The following is a 19,989-nucleotide window of genomic DNA, read 5'->3' on the forward strand; positions in this document are numbered from 1 at the left end:
CACCCACCCCAAAAATATTTTACATACATATGGCATAGCCAGAGATCATAAAAAGCTTAAATGCAATTTCATACAAAAATACGTTCAAATAAATCTTGAACTAGAAACGTAAACCTAATATTTTTATTAATATTTTATAGTTTTTTAAATGTATGCCATTGTTTAAATATATTCGAGCAACAAATAGTTTTGTACATTACACCCACAGAAATCCACACGTATTAAAAACCTATGTACACCTCAAAACGACACATTCCCAAATTTATGAAAAACTACGTCGTGCGATAATTGAAAAACGCCACCAAAACATCGCACTCGGATATTATTTACAATTAATGTTAATCCACCTGTAGAATGCAACGCAACGTGTTGAGTCTGCGTTCTCCAAATGGAAAATATTCGGTTCGGTTTTCCGTGTGTATCACTCTATTTTCATCAGTAGTGTTCCAAACTTGCGTCCGACAGTTTCCACCAACGACTCCACCTGAAGACGACGATGAGCAGATTATGGCGCCAAATCATCGTGGGACAAACGACGCTTTTCGCCCTGCTCGTCACGTCCCTCTTAATACTTTTTTATAGCACCGAAGGTAAGTTGTTTGTGTGCGTTTTCCGTTTGACCGACCATCGTCGGATTGTGCGATTGGATTGGACTCGTTGTTTTGTGCGGAACTAATGAGTAAACTTTAATTAATGGTTTCGGCTTAATTTGACAGTAGTGTACAACTAAAAGTCTGATGTTAAATTGTCGTGGCACTGAAATGTTGAACGGAGGTTGTTCTTTATTTATTGTACATGCGCAAGTTGCTTTTAACTAACAATTTACACATGTTTTTGTTTATATTGCAATATAAAGTAGTTTAAGGGATAAATTAATTTAACATTACAGTTTCTAATGTTAGAGTTGTGTGGATCTAAACAAGTTTCTTCAGTTTTAGTCATGATTTGTGTAATTAAACTGACGTAATTATATTAAGACATTTATACAGAATAGTAAAATTTATTTATTAATTTTTGTTTATTATTTACTTTTTTAAATTCATGGATGTCATATTAATTATTAAGTGCTACTAAGCTTTCTTACTTGATGGGTTAAATTTTAATAAATTATAATAAATTTTCATAAACTAACAGTTAAAATACAAACGAGATATTAAAACTGTAATATCTACTTTTTCATTGTATATACAACAGTTGTTCAGTGTGATTTATACATAATTCAAAATATTGACCACACAGTGGTGCCCACAGAAACAGCACACATTACTATTTAATGTTAACTAGGACATTCACAACTCTAATTAAATACAGTCGAAATTTTTACATTTTAATTAAAATAATTACACTATATTTTTTTTCTACAATTATTCATTTTTTACCTAAATCAAAATAATTTCAACTGAAATTAAACCTTAAATAAAATAGGTGGGCAATGTGTGTGCCCACAGAAATAGCATTTATAAAATATATATTAAATAATTTATACATAACTTTGTTATGTTTTGTTGTATGCCTTTTGTTCGTTATAACCGCCTGTAAACTTAGAGACGTTGTTGAAGAGTCAATTAATAACCACAATTCATCTAAATTTGATAATTTTTGGTGTTTTAATCGAAACTTCATGTCGTTACATAAGTTTTCAATTAGGTTTAGATCCGGACTTTATGGTGGCCAATCGAAAACTTCAACATGATCCGTTGTAATTGGTAAATTATCGTTGGCAAATGGTAAATTACATCTCTCATGATGTTTTTATACATGAAACGGTCCATTTTGTCAATAATTTTCTGTAATAAACGTATTGTTTATCGTCTGATACCACTCTATTGAACTTGGATTTATCACTCCAAAGTACTCTTCAAAATTCTGGAGATAATTAATCTTTAGTCGTGTTTGAATATCCATTTCTTTACTGAAATACATCCGTGCAAGTTTTATTCATTCAGTATGATTGTTCTACTAACCACACTGATATTGTATGACTCAATTAATTCATTTTTTATTTGCCTAGAAGACAAGAAAGGATTTAATTTACTGTCACTTTGCCTGTTTATAAAAGGAGTTGGTTTTTTTGTTAGGATGTTTTCTTATATTTTTAAATGAGTGTGTTGTTAATAATATTGTAAATCATTTAAGCTTTCAGCGACGTCAGCACTATTTAGACCTTGATTTTTCATGATAAATTATTATTTCTCTTTTCTCTGGAGTTCCATGTCTCTTCCTTCCTACTGAAAGTGAATTATTCAATAAAATCATATAAATCCTACTAAGAATAAATTTTTACTGTTAAGAATATTGTAACTGCCACAAAACGTAAAAATATTGTAATATTTGTTCTTTTTAGCCAACCAAAAAAAAAAACAGTATTGAAATAACTTTTATAAACTTACTGAATAAATTTTAAATTAAATTCTTTTATGAGCTGATTAGTTCTAGTCTCTTTTCCATGCAATTTCTGTGGACATATATTTAACGTGTTGACTCAAGGCTTTGTGGCCCTTTCAGTGGTTTCCTGATGCAAACGAGGCAAATTATCCTACAGCACAACACTTTTTCATCGTATATATAACAGTTGATCAGCCTAATTAATAGGTAATTCAAAACATTGGTCATATACATATATGGAACAGCAAGATTGTAATACACTGAAATTACACATAGATTACATATACTTAATACACTGAGATTCAAAAATTGATGCCAATATTTCAAGAAATGTATGTATTTAAAAGGTGTGTCGTTGTTTTACAGAAATATTTGAACATCACTCGATTAACTTGAACGTTGCCAAATTTATGCTACTGTAGATTCACACGTGTCCACTTGCACTACAATACATACCCAATTTTTTAAATTGCTTACATATTGAATATTGAAGCTGTTCCAATTGGAAAACATGGAGGATCTGTGATTGTATAATTGACATTGTAGGTACTAATTGAAATTTGGCACAAATAACCACACAAATTATTAGAATCCATGTCGAAAATATTAATACATTTATATTGAAGAATATTATATATCACTAAGTCCATTGGGTGTTAATTGTATGTGTTTCATTGAGCCTGAAAAAATAAAGCAGATAAGAATTTATTTTATAAAATGTCGAATCATTTTTATCCTTCTGTTATTTTATTTATTTATTTTTATCTTTCTTACCAGACAAAACTCTTAAGTACTCTTTAATTATATAATTATTTTTAATTAATAGTGATGGAGTTTAACAGGGAAAATTGAGCAATTTTATTTCGGTATTCTCTTACAGCATGAAAATAATTGTAGGAAATTTAAAACTAGTCTTTATACAAGAAAATCAGAAGTAGGTTTTAATTATATAATTAATATTTGTGAGGTCGCCCCCTGTTAATTATTATAAACATAGGAAAATTTGGTTAGACTAACAACATTTTATATGGTCTCTCTGTATAATAATTCTATTAAATTGACAATGCAAAAAATTAGAAATTATATACCGTAAAATCTAAAATAGTAAAACAATAAGGAACATCAGGTAATAATATAGAATCACATAATTTATAGCATCTTACAACAACAGCAGCATTAAACTATAATTGCAACTAAAATGGCACGTGCTTAATGTACTACTTTGTACTCACATTACATTTTTACGCGTTTAATTTTACGCAATAAACTAATATAAAATATATATGTAATATTACAACAAACAACGAATAATAATTCATGCACTATTTATTATTATACTTCATAAAAATATTATTTATATATGAAGCATGCAGTTTTAGTTAAATTAAATAATAATTCACAAATAACTAAACTAAAATTAAACACTAATACATCATTTTGTGTAAAAATAAAACTATTTCTTGCGCATACATTTTCAACAAACTTCGCACAAAAGAGCAAGTTCTGATAACTCACACAAACTCTTCCTTCTATATCGACTTAACCCGCCCTTATTTCCTATTAAAATTGATCATGGAAAAGTTTGTTTAAACTACAGGAAATATTGATAAATAATCGGCCTTGGTCATTGCCAGTAAACAAACGTGTATGTCGTAGCCATGGAAACGGAAACATAAAAATTCGAATTGTAATAAAATCGATAATGTTCCGGTAATCTCTTGACTTTGTATTTTAGACATTTCGCCATTTTTCACTGGAAACGGATGAAGTGTGTTGTCGTTTGATCCCGGTGATTTATTACCTTTAAAATTGATAACTTAAATGATTATAAATGTCAGTAAGCTTAAGTAAGCTCCCAATCGTCACGAAATCCGGCGACGAACACGACGTGATGGCCAATAAGAAGATGTCTGTTGATGCAGCTCTTACAATCAAACGCCAACGTTGTTGCATAAATAAAAAGCGCATGCGATCGGTCTTATCTGAAAAAAACCAATAAGTTTGTCAAAAATTTTCATTACACTTGACAATATGTGGCTGATTGGGGAGGATCACGAGCAACCGCAGCCTCAAATACGCGTCAGCATTTGGCGGATTGTGATTGTGGGTGCATTGATAATTTGCTGTTTCCTCGCAATTTCTACGCTGATTTACTATTTCAATCATCGAGGTATGTACCGATTTTGAATGTAATCTTACAATCTCTTTGCTCAAATTCATAGGCATTATGAAGATGTAGTATTGGTGGGTTTTAGAGTAGCTTATTAGGAGTTAGTATTGATATTCACATAAATATCATTTATAAAACTAAAACTTTAAAATATATCAATGCGTATTTCTTTGGAGAACTTGTATTAAAGCTTTAAATTGAAAGCTTTTTTAAGCTCTTTCCATTTAAAACATTGTTTCGGATTAAAAGTGGTGTTATTCAAGTGTTTTAATTCGTGCAAATCGCATTTGTAATGGGTTTGGAGAAGATGCTGTAAGTGATGAAGACTCACGATTTTAGTTTCGTTGGTTTAAGAGACACAATGAATGCGATGAAGTTGAACAAGGTCATAGTCGTCCTGAAACCTGTACTAACAAATAAATTAAATTTGGAGAAAGTCCAGTTATTAAACTGCCATGAATTAGCTGGAGAACTCGTGTTGTGTTAAACTGTTGAAAGCTTTTTTAAGCTCTTACTATTAAAAGCATTTGTTGTATTAAAAATGTTTTATTTCGTGCAAATCTACTTTATGAACGTAAAAATAAGCTTAAAGTAACAGAAGTAACACATTTGAGTTTGAAGAAGATGCTGTAAGTGATGAAGTCTCACGATTTTGGTTTTTTTGGTCCTGAAACCTGTACTAACAAAGAAATTAAGCAATATCTGGTGCAAGATCCTGGTGCAAGATGTTTGGAAACATACCAGTCATTAAACTTCCATTAATCAGCCATTAGAAAAAGGATCCATGTAATGAATTCCTTCAAGAAGTTGGACAAATGGATTCCATATAGTTTAAGTGAGAGTAACAAAATTAGACGTTCGACAATTGCCAATTTTCTCTTTGCACGCAATGCAAGTGAACTTTTATTCTTCTGCCGTTCTGGACAAGCGGAAACTGAAAAAGAGTTTAAGCTGGTAAAACTGCTGGAACAGTACCTACAAAGAATCCTAATACAAGAAAGGTTTTGGCAAATTGATCAAGTTCATAAATTTATTAATTCAAATACGAGGTTTTTGACTATAGAAAAGTCGATCTGCTTCTTCATGACAATGCAACTTTAGACAGTTAATGGAAACTTCAGGATGTTAAAATGGGGAAGTTCTACGTCATCCACCATATTTCTCCATGTGAATATTTTGAATATTTTTATCATTATCCAAATTTTTACATAATAAAAGTTTAATTCAGATAAAAAGGCCAAAACTGAGACTGACCTTTTCTTTAAATCCAAGAACCAAGAATTTTTTACTTCTGTCATAAATTACTCCTTGAACGATGGTAAAAAATTGTTCATTAGAACGTTTGAATAAAGGTTATTTTGAAGAAAGTTATGTAAAACACTAAAAACGTAAATTATCTTTTTAGTAAACATGTCAGTGGATTAAAGATTAGACTGAAAGATTTACTGAAATGTAAATATACATAAGTTTTAACATTCATTTGTTTCATAAAATTCACTTCTCTCCATTGATTTATTGGCTGAAATAAACTGCATTTCATTTTATAACTTTAAGTTTCTCCTGCTAGGCAAGTCCCATTGTAAAATATTCAATACAATTCACATTAATTCATGTCCAGTGGTTTATGCGACTCACCCCACCGTTGCATTTAGCAAAGCGTCACTTGTTTAAAGTGTTTTTTGAGTCTGCGTTGTCCGGAAATATAAATGCAACTGTACCATCAATGATGCAGCATCATTTTAATCATCGCCACAGCTCAGACAACATCTCATCTAAAGATATGGTCAGACGACCATGAGGTACTTCCGTGAAGTTTCTGTTGGTGTTGGGGTTGTGGTGTTCCTTTTGGTCCTGGCTAAGGTCGTTTATCATCTGAGCATTCAAGGTAATATTTTTCGCTATCCGGCTTTAACAATTTATTAGTATTTCAAACTTATAATACGGTTTTTTTTGAATAAATTTGTTTCTGTAACTAATTACAATTAATTATAAGAAAATATATTTTAAATTTAAACAAATATGATTTTTTTAGGTTTTATTTAAATAATTTGTATCATTTAAAATATTGAATCATGCTTATTTCTTTACTGTTTTTTAAAAATTAGTAATTATCTTATTTATTTTTGTTGATTTTATGGCAAAATTACTCTAAAACATTAATCATTTTTTGTCATGCCACTGAAAATTCAAAACTTCATCAAGAATTCATCAAGTCATGGATCACCTGCAACACCATAACATCTCATCAATCGAAGCTACCAAAGCCAAAATGTGAGGAAACACCTTTCAACAAGGTAAGCTTTGTGTCCAATTCTGCACCCTATTTTTCGTTCACATCAAAATTTGAAAGGGACATTTTAATCGTGCACATATTCAACCAGCTGGGACTCTGGGCTTCACATTGCTCAGCAACCTGTTGCTTTAGTTTCGGTGTAACCACTAAAACAAACACTGATGGAAAATTTACGTTCATCACCTTTATTAACAGACCTAAAAATTCCAACGTTAAGACCCAATAAACTTCCGGGTTTACATGAAACGCAATAACTGGATTTCTGAAGCCGAACAGTCCGAAGGGAATCGGATTAATTACATCTACGTTTAAACGCTCGAAACTCCATTTGAGATGTTATTAACGGAAATGTTGGTCTAGGTTCGGTATTTTAAATTATCGAGCTAAAATTACGGATATAAATTAACTGCGCGTCGAGTTTGATTGATTCGGTCGACAATGAGACATAAAAATAACTCCTTCGAAAATAACCAATTGTATTAATATCACAGTCAACTTTTACTCCAGTGGCTCATATTTTGTAATGTTAGTCGGGTCTAAATATATTTTCAGGGACGCATTTCTGATTCGAACTGAAAAGGCACGAAGATTTTCAGCATGTTGTAGTTGAGGTTAACAATGTAGAAGAGATAAGTTGGAAGTGACGTTTGAAAGTCTAGTAGAGTTTTTTATTTTTTAAATTGCCAAAATTTAGTATAACCCCTTAATTTTTATTACTACCAAGATTTATTACAATGAGCAGCTTCAGCTATGCACATTTTTCTCTAAATTACACCAATATATTAAAACTGATGATCCATTCTATAATCAGATGAATAAACCTGAACTATTCCAATAATTGATTGCAATATGAAAGAAATAATGATTCACGTCCGTTTTCTAATCGAGGCACGTAGATACGACATTAATTGTAAGCTTCAAACAACACTAGTGTGGCTTTAACCATGATTCACGAAGCAATCGTTAAAATACTATCTTACATGGCATCCTTTACTGTCTATTATTCAGCTGTGAAATTATTGGCACGTACGTATTTTTCTGATTGTTTAGTTAAATTCACGTCGATTCATTAATCTGACGTTGGAATTTACATTTTTTGAAAATCGAATTGTATATTGATTTTAATTATTTTAGCCGACAAACAAGATGCCATTATTTTCTGGTTTGTGATTGTAACTTTGTTTTGCACGAGAATTTATCTGTCTTACTTGAACAGTAACGGCAGGAAAATGCTGCTGCTTAATCTTAACGCCATCCATTGTTTGGAAGAAGAGAAGTCGATTTGGGAAACTTATTTATCTAACTTCTACACATATATTTTAACTTTTATCTACTGTTTCATCATTTTGTGCATCTTAATTGTATTTATTAAGTATTGACACAATTTAATGTAATATTGTATATAAAAATATTATAAAAATATAGCTTTGTTTCAATATTTAACATACTTTGGGTTACGCCATGTTGATTAATTGTTAATATAGTTTAAACAAATACTTTGGTGTAGTTCTATTGAACAATTCCACTCTAGTCAACGAGTGCATAACTTCGGTATTGGCATTTATGAGTCACAATGCTTTATGTGTTATCTTTAGATAATTGACATACATGGTGTTGGAAGGAGTCTAGGTGCCAATATTATTTGCCCACCACATCTTATAATAAGTAATAAATGACAATCGAAAACTAAAAACTACAGTTTTAGTTAAGGAAATGAGTCACTGGTCACTTTTAAGTGTCCTGACCCTTTTATAAGTTCGCAGTTTTTGAGAGCACAAGACTTCTATAGTCACCTTGTATATACCTTATGAGTTCATCGCTAGTAAATGTCGCTTCGTGCGCCTCAAATAGTTTTCAACAATTCAGTTGAGCCGTAACAATGATGGTGAGCGTGTTCTTCCAAATCATGTCCTACACGACAGCCTTCACTTTCCTCTTTTCGGTTGTGAAGTTGATCGCACGTACGTATCAGTTAAATCAATCATTATTAATTATTTAACTCGATTTCCGACATTTAAAACAAAACAGCCACGAATCCTTGGTGCAATTTAATGTTGTTGAACGCGAACAATAAATCACCAATGCTGTTTTCGTTATATCGCCGATTTTATTTTAGGTTCAGTATTTATTAGTTTTATTTTTTTTTTATTTTAGCCGAAAAACCGAACGCTAGCGTATTCTGGTTCATTGTAATTACGTTGGTCTACACGAAGGTCTACTTGATTTACATGAATAGCGTTGTTAAGAAATTCCTGTTGGCGCAGATACGGGCCGCGAAAGCTCTGGACGAAGAACTGTCCTGCTGGGATGCCTATTTGCCCAGCTTTTACACATACGTTTTGACGTTTATTTACGGTCTTACTATATTTCTCAACTTGATCATTTTTATTAAATTTAAATTTTGAGACTTTTAAACGTCATTTCTCATTTTAATATATGTATTATGGATGCTTTATTATATGAAACTGTTTTATAATAAAGTTTATTTCATGCAGTATTATATGATATTTTTAATTTAATTCATTTTTAGACCCCTAAAGATTTAAAAACAAGAAATGGTTTGTAATGTAATTTATATTATTGATTTTGACACATTAATTACTGAAAAAATCATTTAAATATATTCTAATACATATTTAAATTTATTATTTTAGATTAATTTACTGAAATTGTTCTGAAAAATCAATTGATTATTTACTGTACCTTCTCTATTACATTTTTTACATTTCAAATATATTACATCAGATGTTTTTTAAACAGAAATCTGTAATAAACAGCACAGTGCATTATTTTAAGAAATTAATTAAAAATAAATTTTGTATGATTCATTTATATATTGTCAGTGAATATTATTTAAAAAATGTCTATTACTCATCTGTTATGATCTATAAAAGCCTTAATAGAATAATAATATGAACAATTCAGTTCGTTATCAAGAAATACGATACACCTTGGCAGAATTTATATAAACAAATAAGTTAAACGAAACGTAATGTTTCTTAAACAGTTTAGTGTGGTAGGTTAAGTGCGGTAAAAATGAAGCTAGAAATACTTGTTAAACTAATCTTTTCAGTGACAATCATTTTGTTGTTTTGTTCTTTTGCACGTACGTATTATTTGTTAAACCATTACAATTTCTATAAATTTAGATACCTGAAAAAGTGATTTACGTCTTTGGTTCGTGATTTGTTTGAGTACATTTTTATATATATTAAGAGGTATTATTTGAAATGTTTTTAGACTATTTCTGATTATGCTGTTTCCTATTCTAACTATGCTGTTTATTATGTTCCTTTAAAACATTTTTTGTATGAAAAATTGTGTATTTAAGTGTTAAAATTTATTTTGAGTTTGGACAATGATTTTTAAGCTGAACAACTTGATAGAACAGTGCCTAAAAAGAATGTTATCCCAACAAAGATTATGATGACTGTATGATAGACTGTACAAGGAATTTTACTTATTGACTTCCTGTCAAGAAGCTAAATGACCAAAGTAACTGTTTATTGCTGGCAATTTGAATAAATTTATGAAAAACTTACTCAAAGTTTTTTTAGACAATAAAAAAGCATTCCAATGTTAAATGAGAAGTTCTACCTCATCCACCATACAGTCCGTATATTTCTCCATGTTTTCTTCCAAATTTTTACGTAATAAACGGTTTAATGAAGAGGAAGATAAAATTGAGGTTTCTTCAGTTCCAAGAAACGAGATTTTTTTTCTCATGGCCTATTTGATAGTTGATTATAATGGTATTTATTTTGAATAATAAGTTATTTTAAGTTAGCTTATTTTAAAATTAAACGTTAAAACGTATAATACTTTTTTCTGGTACGTACAGTGGCGGACATTAATATGGTAACTATTTAAAATGTTAAATATTTTTTATTTAATGTGAACTGTTAAATTAATATTAGTTTATTATTGTTGTTCTTATAAACGATACTAAATTATTATTCTATAAAATGTTACATATATGTTTTTTGAATTGACCTGTACATTAATATAGTAACTTTAATTTTGAAAAGGATTTTTGATTGAAACCAGAGTTTTTCTTGTAGGTCTAGGGTTAAATCAACCCTCATCCACTAACCATCTTTTCACAGTCCTTAAAATAAAAAAAGCATTCAAATGTTAAATAAGAAGTTCTACCTCATCCACCATATGGTCCGGATATTTCTTCATGTGTCTGTTAGTAATTTTTGTCATTGTCCAATTTTTACGTAATAAACGGTTTAATGAAGAGGAAGATAAAATTGAGGTTGATTTTTTCTTCAGTTCCAAGATGCCAGATTTTTTTTTCTCATGGCCTATTTGATAGTTGATTATAATGGTATTTATTTTGAATAATAAGCTATTTTAAATTAGCTTATTTTAAAATTAAACGTTAAAACATATAATACTTTTTTCTGGTACGTACAGTGATGGACATTAATATAGTAACTATTTAAAATGTTAAATATTTTAGACTCCTTTATTTAATGTGAACTGTTAAATTAATATTAGTTTATTATTGTTGTTCTATACAGTATTAAACACAATACTAAATTATTATTCTATAAAATATTACATATATTTTTTAATTGCATTTTTAATTGAAACCACAGTTTTTCTTGTAGGTCTAGGATTAAACCAACCCCCATCCACTAACCATCTTTTCACAGTCCTTGAACTAATTTCAGCAGTCCCAATCCCAAGATTGGATTGCTTTCTCGAACTCAGACAAATTTAAGTAACTAAATAATCGATTTAAATCGATGAAACACCAAGTAAAAAGTTCCTATAATTTGGTCAATTGAAAAATAAAAAAGAACGCATTTTTAAAGAATAAAGGTATGATAGTTGCTTAGTAGATGCAACAATAACAGGAAAAATGAAATAAAATTATAGGTACTGCCATTCAATTCAAGTATTTAATTATTTTAATAAGTTTCTATAATTATAGCCACCACTGTATATTTATTTGTTAAATTTATTTCAGCATCGGTTAATAAAACTTTCCTTAACATATTAGGTCTTTCAAAATATTTGTTACCAAGAAATATAGATAGTTTTTATGTAATTTCAGAATTATTATATTCGTATCTAATTATAAGCATATTAAAAAAATAAAAATAGCAGTAAAAATAAAACAAAATTGTCAATTTCAATAATACTAGTTATAATTAGAAATAAATCAATTCAATAAAAACTTCATTTTTCATTAACTAAAATTTAATTTAATATATTTTATCAAATATTTCTAAATAATAATAAAATCAAGTACACTCTCAATACTAATTTGTGAATCACCATCCCTATTACATTATCTTAAAACTAATTTAGCACAATAAATATATTGATATTGACTCAGGCATTGTTTAAATTTAAATAAGTTGCAATTAATAATTAGTACCACCTTGAAAATGGACTGGACGACACTGACAAAAATCATTATTTACGTTGGAATATTCGGAACATATTACTCCGTTTTGAAATATTCGGCACGTACGTATTATTTTTCAAACACACGGGGGTTGTAGTAACTGGTGGGCGTGTGATATAAATCTTTGTTGTTAGTTTATGAAACGTTCATAGAGACGAAAACAACAAAATTTATTATCCACGATATCACTTGTGTACGGTGTTATAATTAGAAATTTATTAATTTTAGCGGATATGAGTTCGACAACGTTTTCCTGGTTCACCCTTATAATATTGTTGTTGGCCAAGTTTTACATGTCGTTCATAAACAAAGCGGCCAAAAGTATATTAAGGGAGAGGATAAGGACGAGATTGATTTTCAACGAGGAACTGACATTTTGGGACATAGCCTGGTCCAACGTTTATCTATACGTGTTCAGATTTTTGTACTGCTTCAGCCTGTTGGTCTGTCTACTGTTTCAATTAGAGCAAAACGCGAAGCCCCTAAAAGTAATCATGGTGGACTAATAATCGAATAAAACCTTTTTTAGTAAAGACAGTGGATTTGTTGAGACGTCATAACGTCTGGGCAACACATAAACATCCCTCTTTATGGATATGTATCCCGGTCTCGTGGTGATTGTTTATACGCAATTGTCGCATTTTATTTTTAGAATTCTCAACACCATTAATGCACAACGACACCCGCTTGACATTTTGTATTTTGCAACACCTGGCATTAGTGGCTTGCTCGAATTACTTATTCGACCGCAATTAATGCGTTCAATTAATTTGTTCAAGAGGATGTGCCGGATAATAATTCTAACCATTAGATTGTATAAACGGAGGAAATTAGTTCAATTGCTTTCGATCAAATCACTACGTACACGATCAAGTACAAACATATAACAGCTGAGTATTGGTTACTGGACAAAGTAATTAAGTTTTTTGGTTCAAGATTTATTTGTGCAAACTTTTAAACGTTTTGGGTTAAACTATATATATTATTTCAAAGCTTTTTTATGCTCTTCCTTACTGTGCTTTTTATTTTTATTCTAATATTCTACTTAAAACATTTTTTTGAATTGCTTTATGAATATAAAAATGTGCTTAAGGTAACAGAAAAGGTACGTAATGTGTTTGGAGAAGGTGCTGTAAGTGAAGTAGTCACAAGACATTGCCTTAGTTGGTTAAGAAGTGTCAATGAAAACATTGAAGATGAACAACGTCAACGTTCTGAAATCTGTTCCAATGAAGAAATTAAGCAATTCTCATAAAAAAAACCTGGTGCAACTTGTTTGGAACTAGGCCAGTCATTAAATGGATGGTTTTAATCAAAAAGTTGAGGCAAATGGATTGGTTCCACATAAATTACGTGAGGATAACAAAATTAGTCGTTTGACAATTGTTAATTCTCTCCTCAGTTTAAAAGTGACAACGAATGTACTGAAGATGAACAATGTCAAAGTCATCTTGAAACCTATATCAACGAAGAAATTAAGAAAAATCTGATGCAAAAACCTTGTTGGAATTTGTTTGGAACTAGGCCAGTCATTAAATGGATGGTTTTAATCAAAAAGTTGAGGTTAATGGATTGGTTCCACATAAATTACGTGAGGATAACAAAATTAGTCGTTTGACAATTGTTAATTCTCTCCTCAGTTTAAAAGTGACAACGAATGTACTGAAGATGAACAATGTCAAGATCATCTTGAAACCTATATCAACGAAGAAATTAAGAAAAATCTGATGCAAAAACCTTGTTGAAATTTGTTTGGAACTAGGCCAGTCATTAAATGTATGCTTTTAATAAAAAAATTGAGGCAAATGGATTGGTTTCACATAAATTATGTGAGGATAACAAAATTAGTCGTTTGACAATTGTTAATTCTCTCCTTAGTTTAAAAGTGACAACGAATGTACTGAAGATGAACAATGTCAAGATCATCTTGAAACCTATATCAACGAAGAAATTAAGAAAAATCTGATGCAAAAAACTCGTTGGAAACAGACTTGTCATTAAACTGACTCAGATTAGTCGTTAGAAAGAGGCTTCATCAAAAAGTTGGAGACAAATGGTTTTTTTATAATTCATGTGAATATAACAAAATTAGTCGTTTGGCAATTGTCGTGTGGCAGATGCACAATTTCAAGGTCATCTGAAACCTGTACCAACGAACAAATTAAGTAAAAACTGGGTAAAAATCCTCGTTGGAAACAGGCTTGTTATTAAACTGTCACAAATCAGTTGTTAGGAAGGGGTTTCATGCAAAGAATTTCATCACAAAGTTGAAGACAAATGGATTTTTTATAAATTATGTGAATATAAGAAAATTACTCGTTCGACAATTGCCAATTTTCTTTTCTTCTTAGAAGAGACAACGAATGCACTGAAGAACAATGCCCAAGTCATCCTGAAACCTGTACCAACGAGGAAATTAAGCAATATTTGGTCTAAAATCCATACAGTCCTCCTTTATAACAACACAAGATCACATATCTGATTAGAGATTCAAAGGAAGCTTCAAAATGTTACAATGGAAATTTGTAAATCATCCAGAATATTGTCTAGATAATTGTTCATGTAACAATTTATTTTTTCATTGTTTTAGGTAAATAATTAATTCTGAATAGGAGGTCAAAGCTGACTGATCTTTTCCTCAGCTACAAGAACCCATAATTTTTTCCCTGGCAATAAATTTGCTTGTATACCATTGATTAATTACAATGTTCAATATTTCGAAGAAAGTTATGTTAAGTTAGAAATGTAAATTACTTTTTCCTGTCTATGAAACATTTCTTGATCACTCCTAAATTATAGGTCGAAAAAGTGGTTGTTAGAATAAAATTTCTTATATTTCAAATTTTACAACGTGTCGAACGTGATCTTAAATACAATGAGTGAGCAAAATCCATCGAAGCGGATAATAAATAAATAAATGTGACATAAGATGGCCCAGAGCATATTTATGGCCCTCTTTTAACGTAGGTTTTATATAATAATCTGCGTCTTACCTTACTAAACACGTAGGATAAAATTTCCTTTTGTGTCCCTAGACATTCAAAAGATATTCACCCAGTAATACCTTTGTCATAAAAGTAGTGACAAAATCTTTTTTATGTTAACTAATGGAAATCAATATTTTTAAATTTAATGTTAATTATTGTGAATAAAATTTGAGTACAAAAAAAAGTTCATTAACAGTTTAACACAATTAATATTTATGAGATCTTATAATTAGAGCCTGGTAAGGTAAGTTTTTACTTTTTTAACAATGTAGACAAATTAATAATTTAAAAAGTTGAAGTTGTTTGATTGTTTTGATAAAGTAAGTATACATAAAATTAAATCTTAAGAAGTAAAGGGTAAGTTTTTCATTTTTACTTTAATGAAACTCCAAAAATTAACGCAACATTGATTCATAATTAATCCATTAAATCATAATTCACCTAAAAAAATAAATTGCTTCATTTAATTTGCCAACATTTTCATATCCATGTCATTTAGTTCATAGTAAGCATTCTTTATGAAACTAATATTGCCTTAATGGAGCTTTTCAGTTTAATACCTTAGAGCCACTGACAATAAAACAGTGTAACACAATTTGCATCTTATTATAAGATAAAAGGAACGCACAAGAATTATTTTCAATGAAAGTTTTCTTTAATAAAATACTCATACTACGTTATTACATACCCAAAAACAACTACTATTTTATTTGTAACTTTATTAGGGTGCTTTAAGTTCCATTACTGTTGCTCAATTTACATTATATAGCAAAACCCGTAGTTATTTAAGTTCATTTTACAGACACATGTCCCGAAGGGACCTTTTCCTGTGGGACTGAAACTTCTCTCTGTATTCCCCAAAGACATGTCTGCGATCTGCACGAACACTGTCCGGATGGCGACGACGAAGATCCAGCACTCTGTGGTAAGTGCCAACTAATTAATTAACACTAATTCGACGTTAATACAATAATCCATTCAACAGTAGAAAAAGCGTTTTGATATTTGAGAAAAAACAGTCCGGATTAACTATTAAAACGGGACGGTAAATAACATTAAAATTAATACAGGCACGATTTTCTATTTGATCACCTTTGTTTACCTGTTTTGACGTACATTCAATAAAATCGTTGTTAAACACGCTAAATTCCAGCCGATCTACAAGGAAGCGTGGACATGGTCGACTCGTACATCAACAATTCGCTACAGAAGGGATCCGACTTCCAGAGCTACCGTAATATTTGCGGTAAGTACGTGATGACGGAGAACAACAGGCAACGCAATTTTATTATATTCCAGAGATTTCCGACTACCCGGCGTTTTGCAGATGCGGATACAAATCTCGTTTAGATTGTAAATCGTCCGGGTTGTATGGGATACCACAGAATATATCCTCGAGTGTGACACATCTGTAAGTTATCACCTTATTGAGGCGCATTTACCATAAACGTCTTCGTATTAAGGAAAATGTTCCTCTTAAGCTGTTTTGTTTTAGTATTTTGGCCAATAACTGCATTTCTAACATCACAAGTGACGACTTCAACAAGTACAATTTGCAATTAATGTGAGTATTTACTTAAGAGCTGTAATAGTTTTTGAACGAAGACATCCGTAGTCACCTGGATGGAAATGGACTGGAGTACCTGCCTCCTGATGTGTTTAGAGGGCAGCTCCGACTGGAGAAGTTGTAAGCATTCTTACATATGCAAGAACTTATCTAATAATCAATTCGTAGATTCATCGTAAACAACAAACTGAAAGTTATTGAAAAAGGTGTCCTGTCCGGCCTTCCAAAATTATCCTGGTTGTTCCTGGACAACAATCAAATCGAGTACATTTATTTAAAGGATTTCCGAGGGTTACTTTCAATCAGATGGATGTAAGCCCTTCAACTCAACTTAAGTTTCCACGTTGCATTTTATTTTGTTTTAGCAACATTTCAGGCAATAAATTAACCTTTGAAAACGATGAATTTCCATTCATGCCGATGATTCAGGAACTGTAAGTAACGTGATGAATTGATTTTTTGATGTCTGATATTAGTAGATATCCGTCTGTCTGTATCCTTCATAAATTTCAGATAAAGGTTTGATATACTGAAACATAATTTACTGCTTATGTAATGTGTCAACAAGATATAACATTAATAAACTAGACTAACGTGTAATTACCTTTTAGGTTTTTGAATTACAACTTGATTAAAACCGTAGATAAAAATCTCTTTCAAAATCTGGTGCCGCTGGAACTATTGTAAGGATTTAAAATATATTAACCGTTTAATTTCATACCCACCATTACTTAGGTCCTTGCGTGGAAACATGATCACATCGATACACGAGGCCGCCTTTACCAATCTTAATCGTCTTAAGGAACTGTAAGTTAGGATTTATCGTGTAAACTGGAGTAAATTATTCTATTTACAGTAATTTAATGGACAACAAGATTACTATTTTGCCCTCCCAGGTGTTTTCTTCGCTGGTATCAATGTCCAAGCTGTAAGTTACTGCCAGTAAATAAACTTGTGTCTTATGTACTATTTTAATTTTAGTGTTATAGGAAATAATCCCTTCACTTTTGTACCCAGCGAGCTCTTCCAAAACACCATAAACGTCCGCTCCTTGTAAGTAATATTAGTTTGTATAAAAACGTGTGCCACTTCTTTCATTTTTCAGAAACATGGAAGGCATAGAGATAACAAACATCGACCTAGGGATGTTCGAGCACTTGTCTGATTTACAATCAGTTTACTTCCTGAAATACTCCTACTGTTCCTACTCGCCGATGGTTCCAAGATGCAGACCCTTGTCAGACGGCATTTCCTCCACCAAACAGCTCCTTTACAAACCCATTTTGCGCTACTCCAACTGGATTATCTGCTTCATCACCATTTCCGCCAACACCTTGGTGCTGTTTGGGAGGTACATGTTCAGAGACGAAAACAAAGCCTTAAGTCTGGTGATCAGGAACTTGGCCATCAGCGATTTAGGTATGGGGATCTATTTGTTGATAATAGCGGTTCAGGACTGGAGATTTCGTAACGCCTACAACCAATATGCCCACGCCTGGATATCGTCCTGGGGTTGCACCGTCACCGGGATGATTGGAATGTTGTCCAGCGAAGTATCCATGCTCCTCCTCCTGTTCATGTCCATCGACAGATACTTGCTCATCGCCGTGCCCTTTGGAAGGTACCACGCTTTGACCCTGAGGAAGACCACCTTGATTTTGACCGGGATTTGGCTCGTTGGTGTCTTCATCACCGTTCTGCCAGGTAAAGCAAAATTAATTATTATGTTTGTCTCGCAAATGTAATGGTTAAATTTGCTTTTAGTTATTGAATACCACAACAGCACGAGGTTTTACGGCGTCAACGGTTTATGCTTCCCGCTGCATATTGACGATCCGTATTTTATCGGTTGGGAGTTTTCGGTCACCATTTTTGTGGGATTAAACGCATTTTGGTACGTGCCATTGTTAAATTGGATGTCGAAAACAAATTCATAAATTCGCTACGTTCTTTCAATTTACGACTTCTTGGGGTTTCGTTGGATTTAATACTATTGATCTAATCCTAATAATACGTGGGGTGTAAACAATTTTTCCATGTTACCAAATTGTTTTGGATGCATCACACTAGTAAATATTATAATAACAAGTAATTTATTGTTGTATTTGTTGTCTGAGTTCTTTTCAAATTGCAATTCGGTTTTATTATTATTTGGAAGTTGAGCATAGAAATTGGTTAGTTAGTTCATTATTAGTTTCAGCAGCAAAATCAATGGAACCATTTTAATATATTATAGAGTTTCAATATTATAACTTCATTATATACCTCTAATTATTAACATTTTGGGCGGTAATAAATTTACAAACTACCCATTCATCTTTCATGAATAAAACAGTACTTCCATTAAATTCATGTATCAATTTATCGATTGCAGCATGATTGTTACTACTGTTGTGTATATTGGTATGTTCGTAAGTATATGGAGAACCAGAAATGCCACAACATTGCCATCAAAGGACTACGAGTTTGCTGTAAGGTTCTTCTTCATTGTCTTGACCGAACTTTTTTGCTGGCTGCCTATTATCACCATCAAAGTTATCGTCCTCTTCCAATTTTCTGTATCAGGTACTTTCATAACAATCTTCCTAATATGTCATTGACCTATTTTACTCTTAGATGACACTTATGGATGGCTGGTTGTCTTCATACTTCCAATTAACTCTGGTCTAAACCCAATTTTGTACACCTTCACCACACCTAAGTACCGCAGAGAAATTTACCGGGTACCCATGAGCGTCCGGGAATCCACTTCCAACAAGACAAGGACCTACGACAAAGGTTCTCCAGGTACCTACCATTCTGTATTCGATTTAAAAAAGTTTCTACAATATCAGACTCCTTTTGTTCAACTCATTTGATGCTTATCAAAGCCTTCTTCTTACTTATTTATGCAAATAGAAATGTCTTTGTTTAGAACATGGAAGCATGCATCTCGTTGACCGGACAGGACTGAGATTTGTGAACAACAAATTTTGAAAACGAGGAGAATGTACACTGACAGTATTATTTTGCATTTATTTTATTTATTTAATAAACATTTTTTGAAGTACATTTTATTTAGTAGTTTAGTTTTATTGTTAAAATCCTTGTTAAATGGTACCATATAGTTAGTTAGTACTTGCAAGTTGTAAATATTATAAATTAAAAACAAGTAGTGCAAAA

At 31.4% G+C, this 19,989-nt stretch overlaps 2 protein-coding genes across 3 annotated transcripts; both read left to right on the top strand.

Annotated features, from left to right (window-relative positions):
- The first annotated feature begins 453 nt into the window (after positions 1-453).
- LOC109596790 (relaxin receptor 2) lies at positions 454-19,869 on the top strand. Of its 2 annotated transcripts, XM_049969694.1 has the most exons (17): positions 454-590; positions 16,063-16,185; positions 16,414-16,506; positions 16,560-16,671; positions 16,756-16,824; positions 16,876-16,947; positions 16,996-17,139; positions 17,193-17,261; positions 17,439-17,510; positions 17,563-17,634; positions 17,684-17,755; positions 17,809-17,880; positions 17,933-18,531; positions 18,592-18,721; positions 19,202-19,392; positions 19,444-19,614; positions 19,742-19,869. In XM_049969694.1, the coding sequence occupies exons 1-17, from the start codon at positions 497-499 to the stop codon at positions 19,801-19,803; spliced, it is 2,217 nt and encodes a 738-aa protein (XP_049825651.1). In that variant the 5' UTR covers positions 454-496; the 3' UTR covers positions 19,804-19,869. The 2 variants fall into 2 exon arrangements, with proteins under 2 accessions (XP_049825651.1, XP_019867936.2); XM_020012377.2 differs by having other exon boundaries at positions 19,444-19,869.
- LOC126266209 (uncharacterized) lies at positions 8,720-9,345 on the top strand. The gene is made up of 2 exons (XM_049969697.1): positions 8,720-8,809; positions 9,003-9,345. Exons 1-2 carry the CDS (start codon positions 8,728-8,730, stop codon positions 9,251-9,253), a joined length of 333 nt encoding a protein of 110 aa, XP_049825654.1. The 5' UTR covers positions 8,720-8,727; the 3' UTR covers positions 9,254-9,345.
- Positions 19,870-19,989: the final 120 nt, after the last annotated feature.

This window comes from Aethina tumida, chromosome 1 (assembly GCF_024364675.1).
Source record: "Aethina tumida isolate Nest 87 chromosome 1, icAetTumi1.1, whole genome shotgun sequence".
NCBI lineage: Eukaryota > Metazoa > Arthropoda > Insecta > Coleoptera > Nitidulidae > Aethina > Aethina tumida.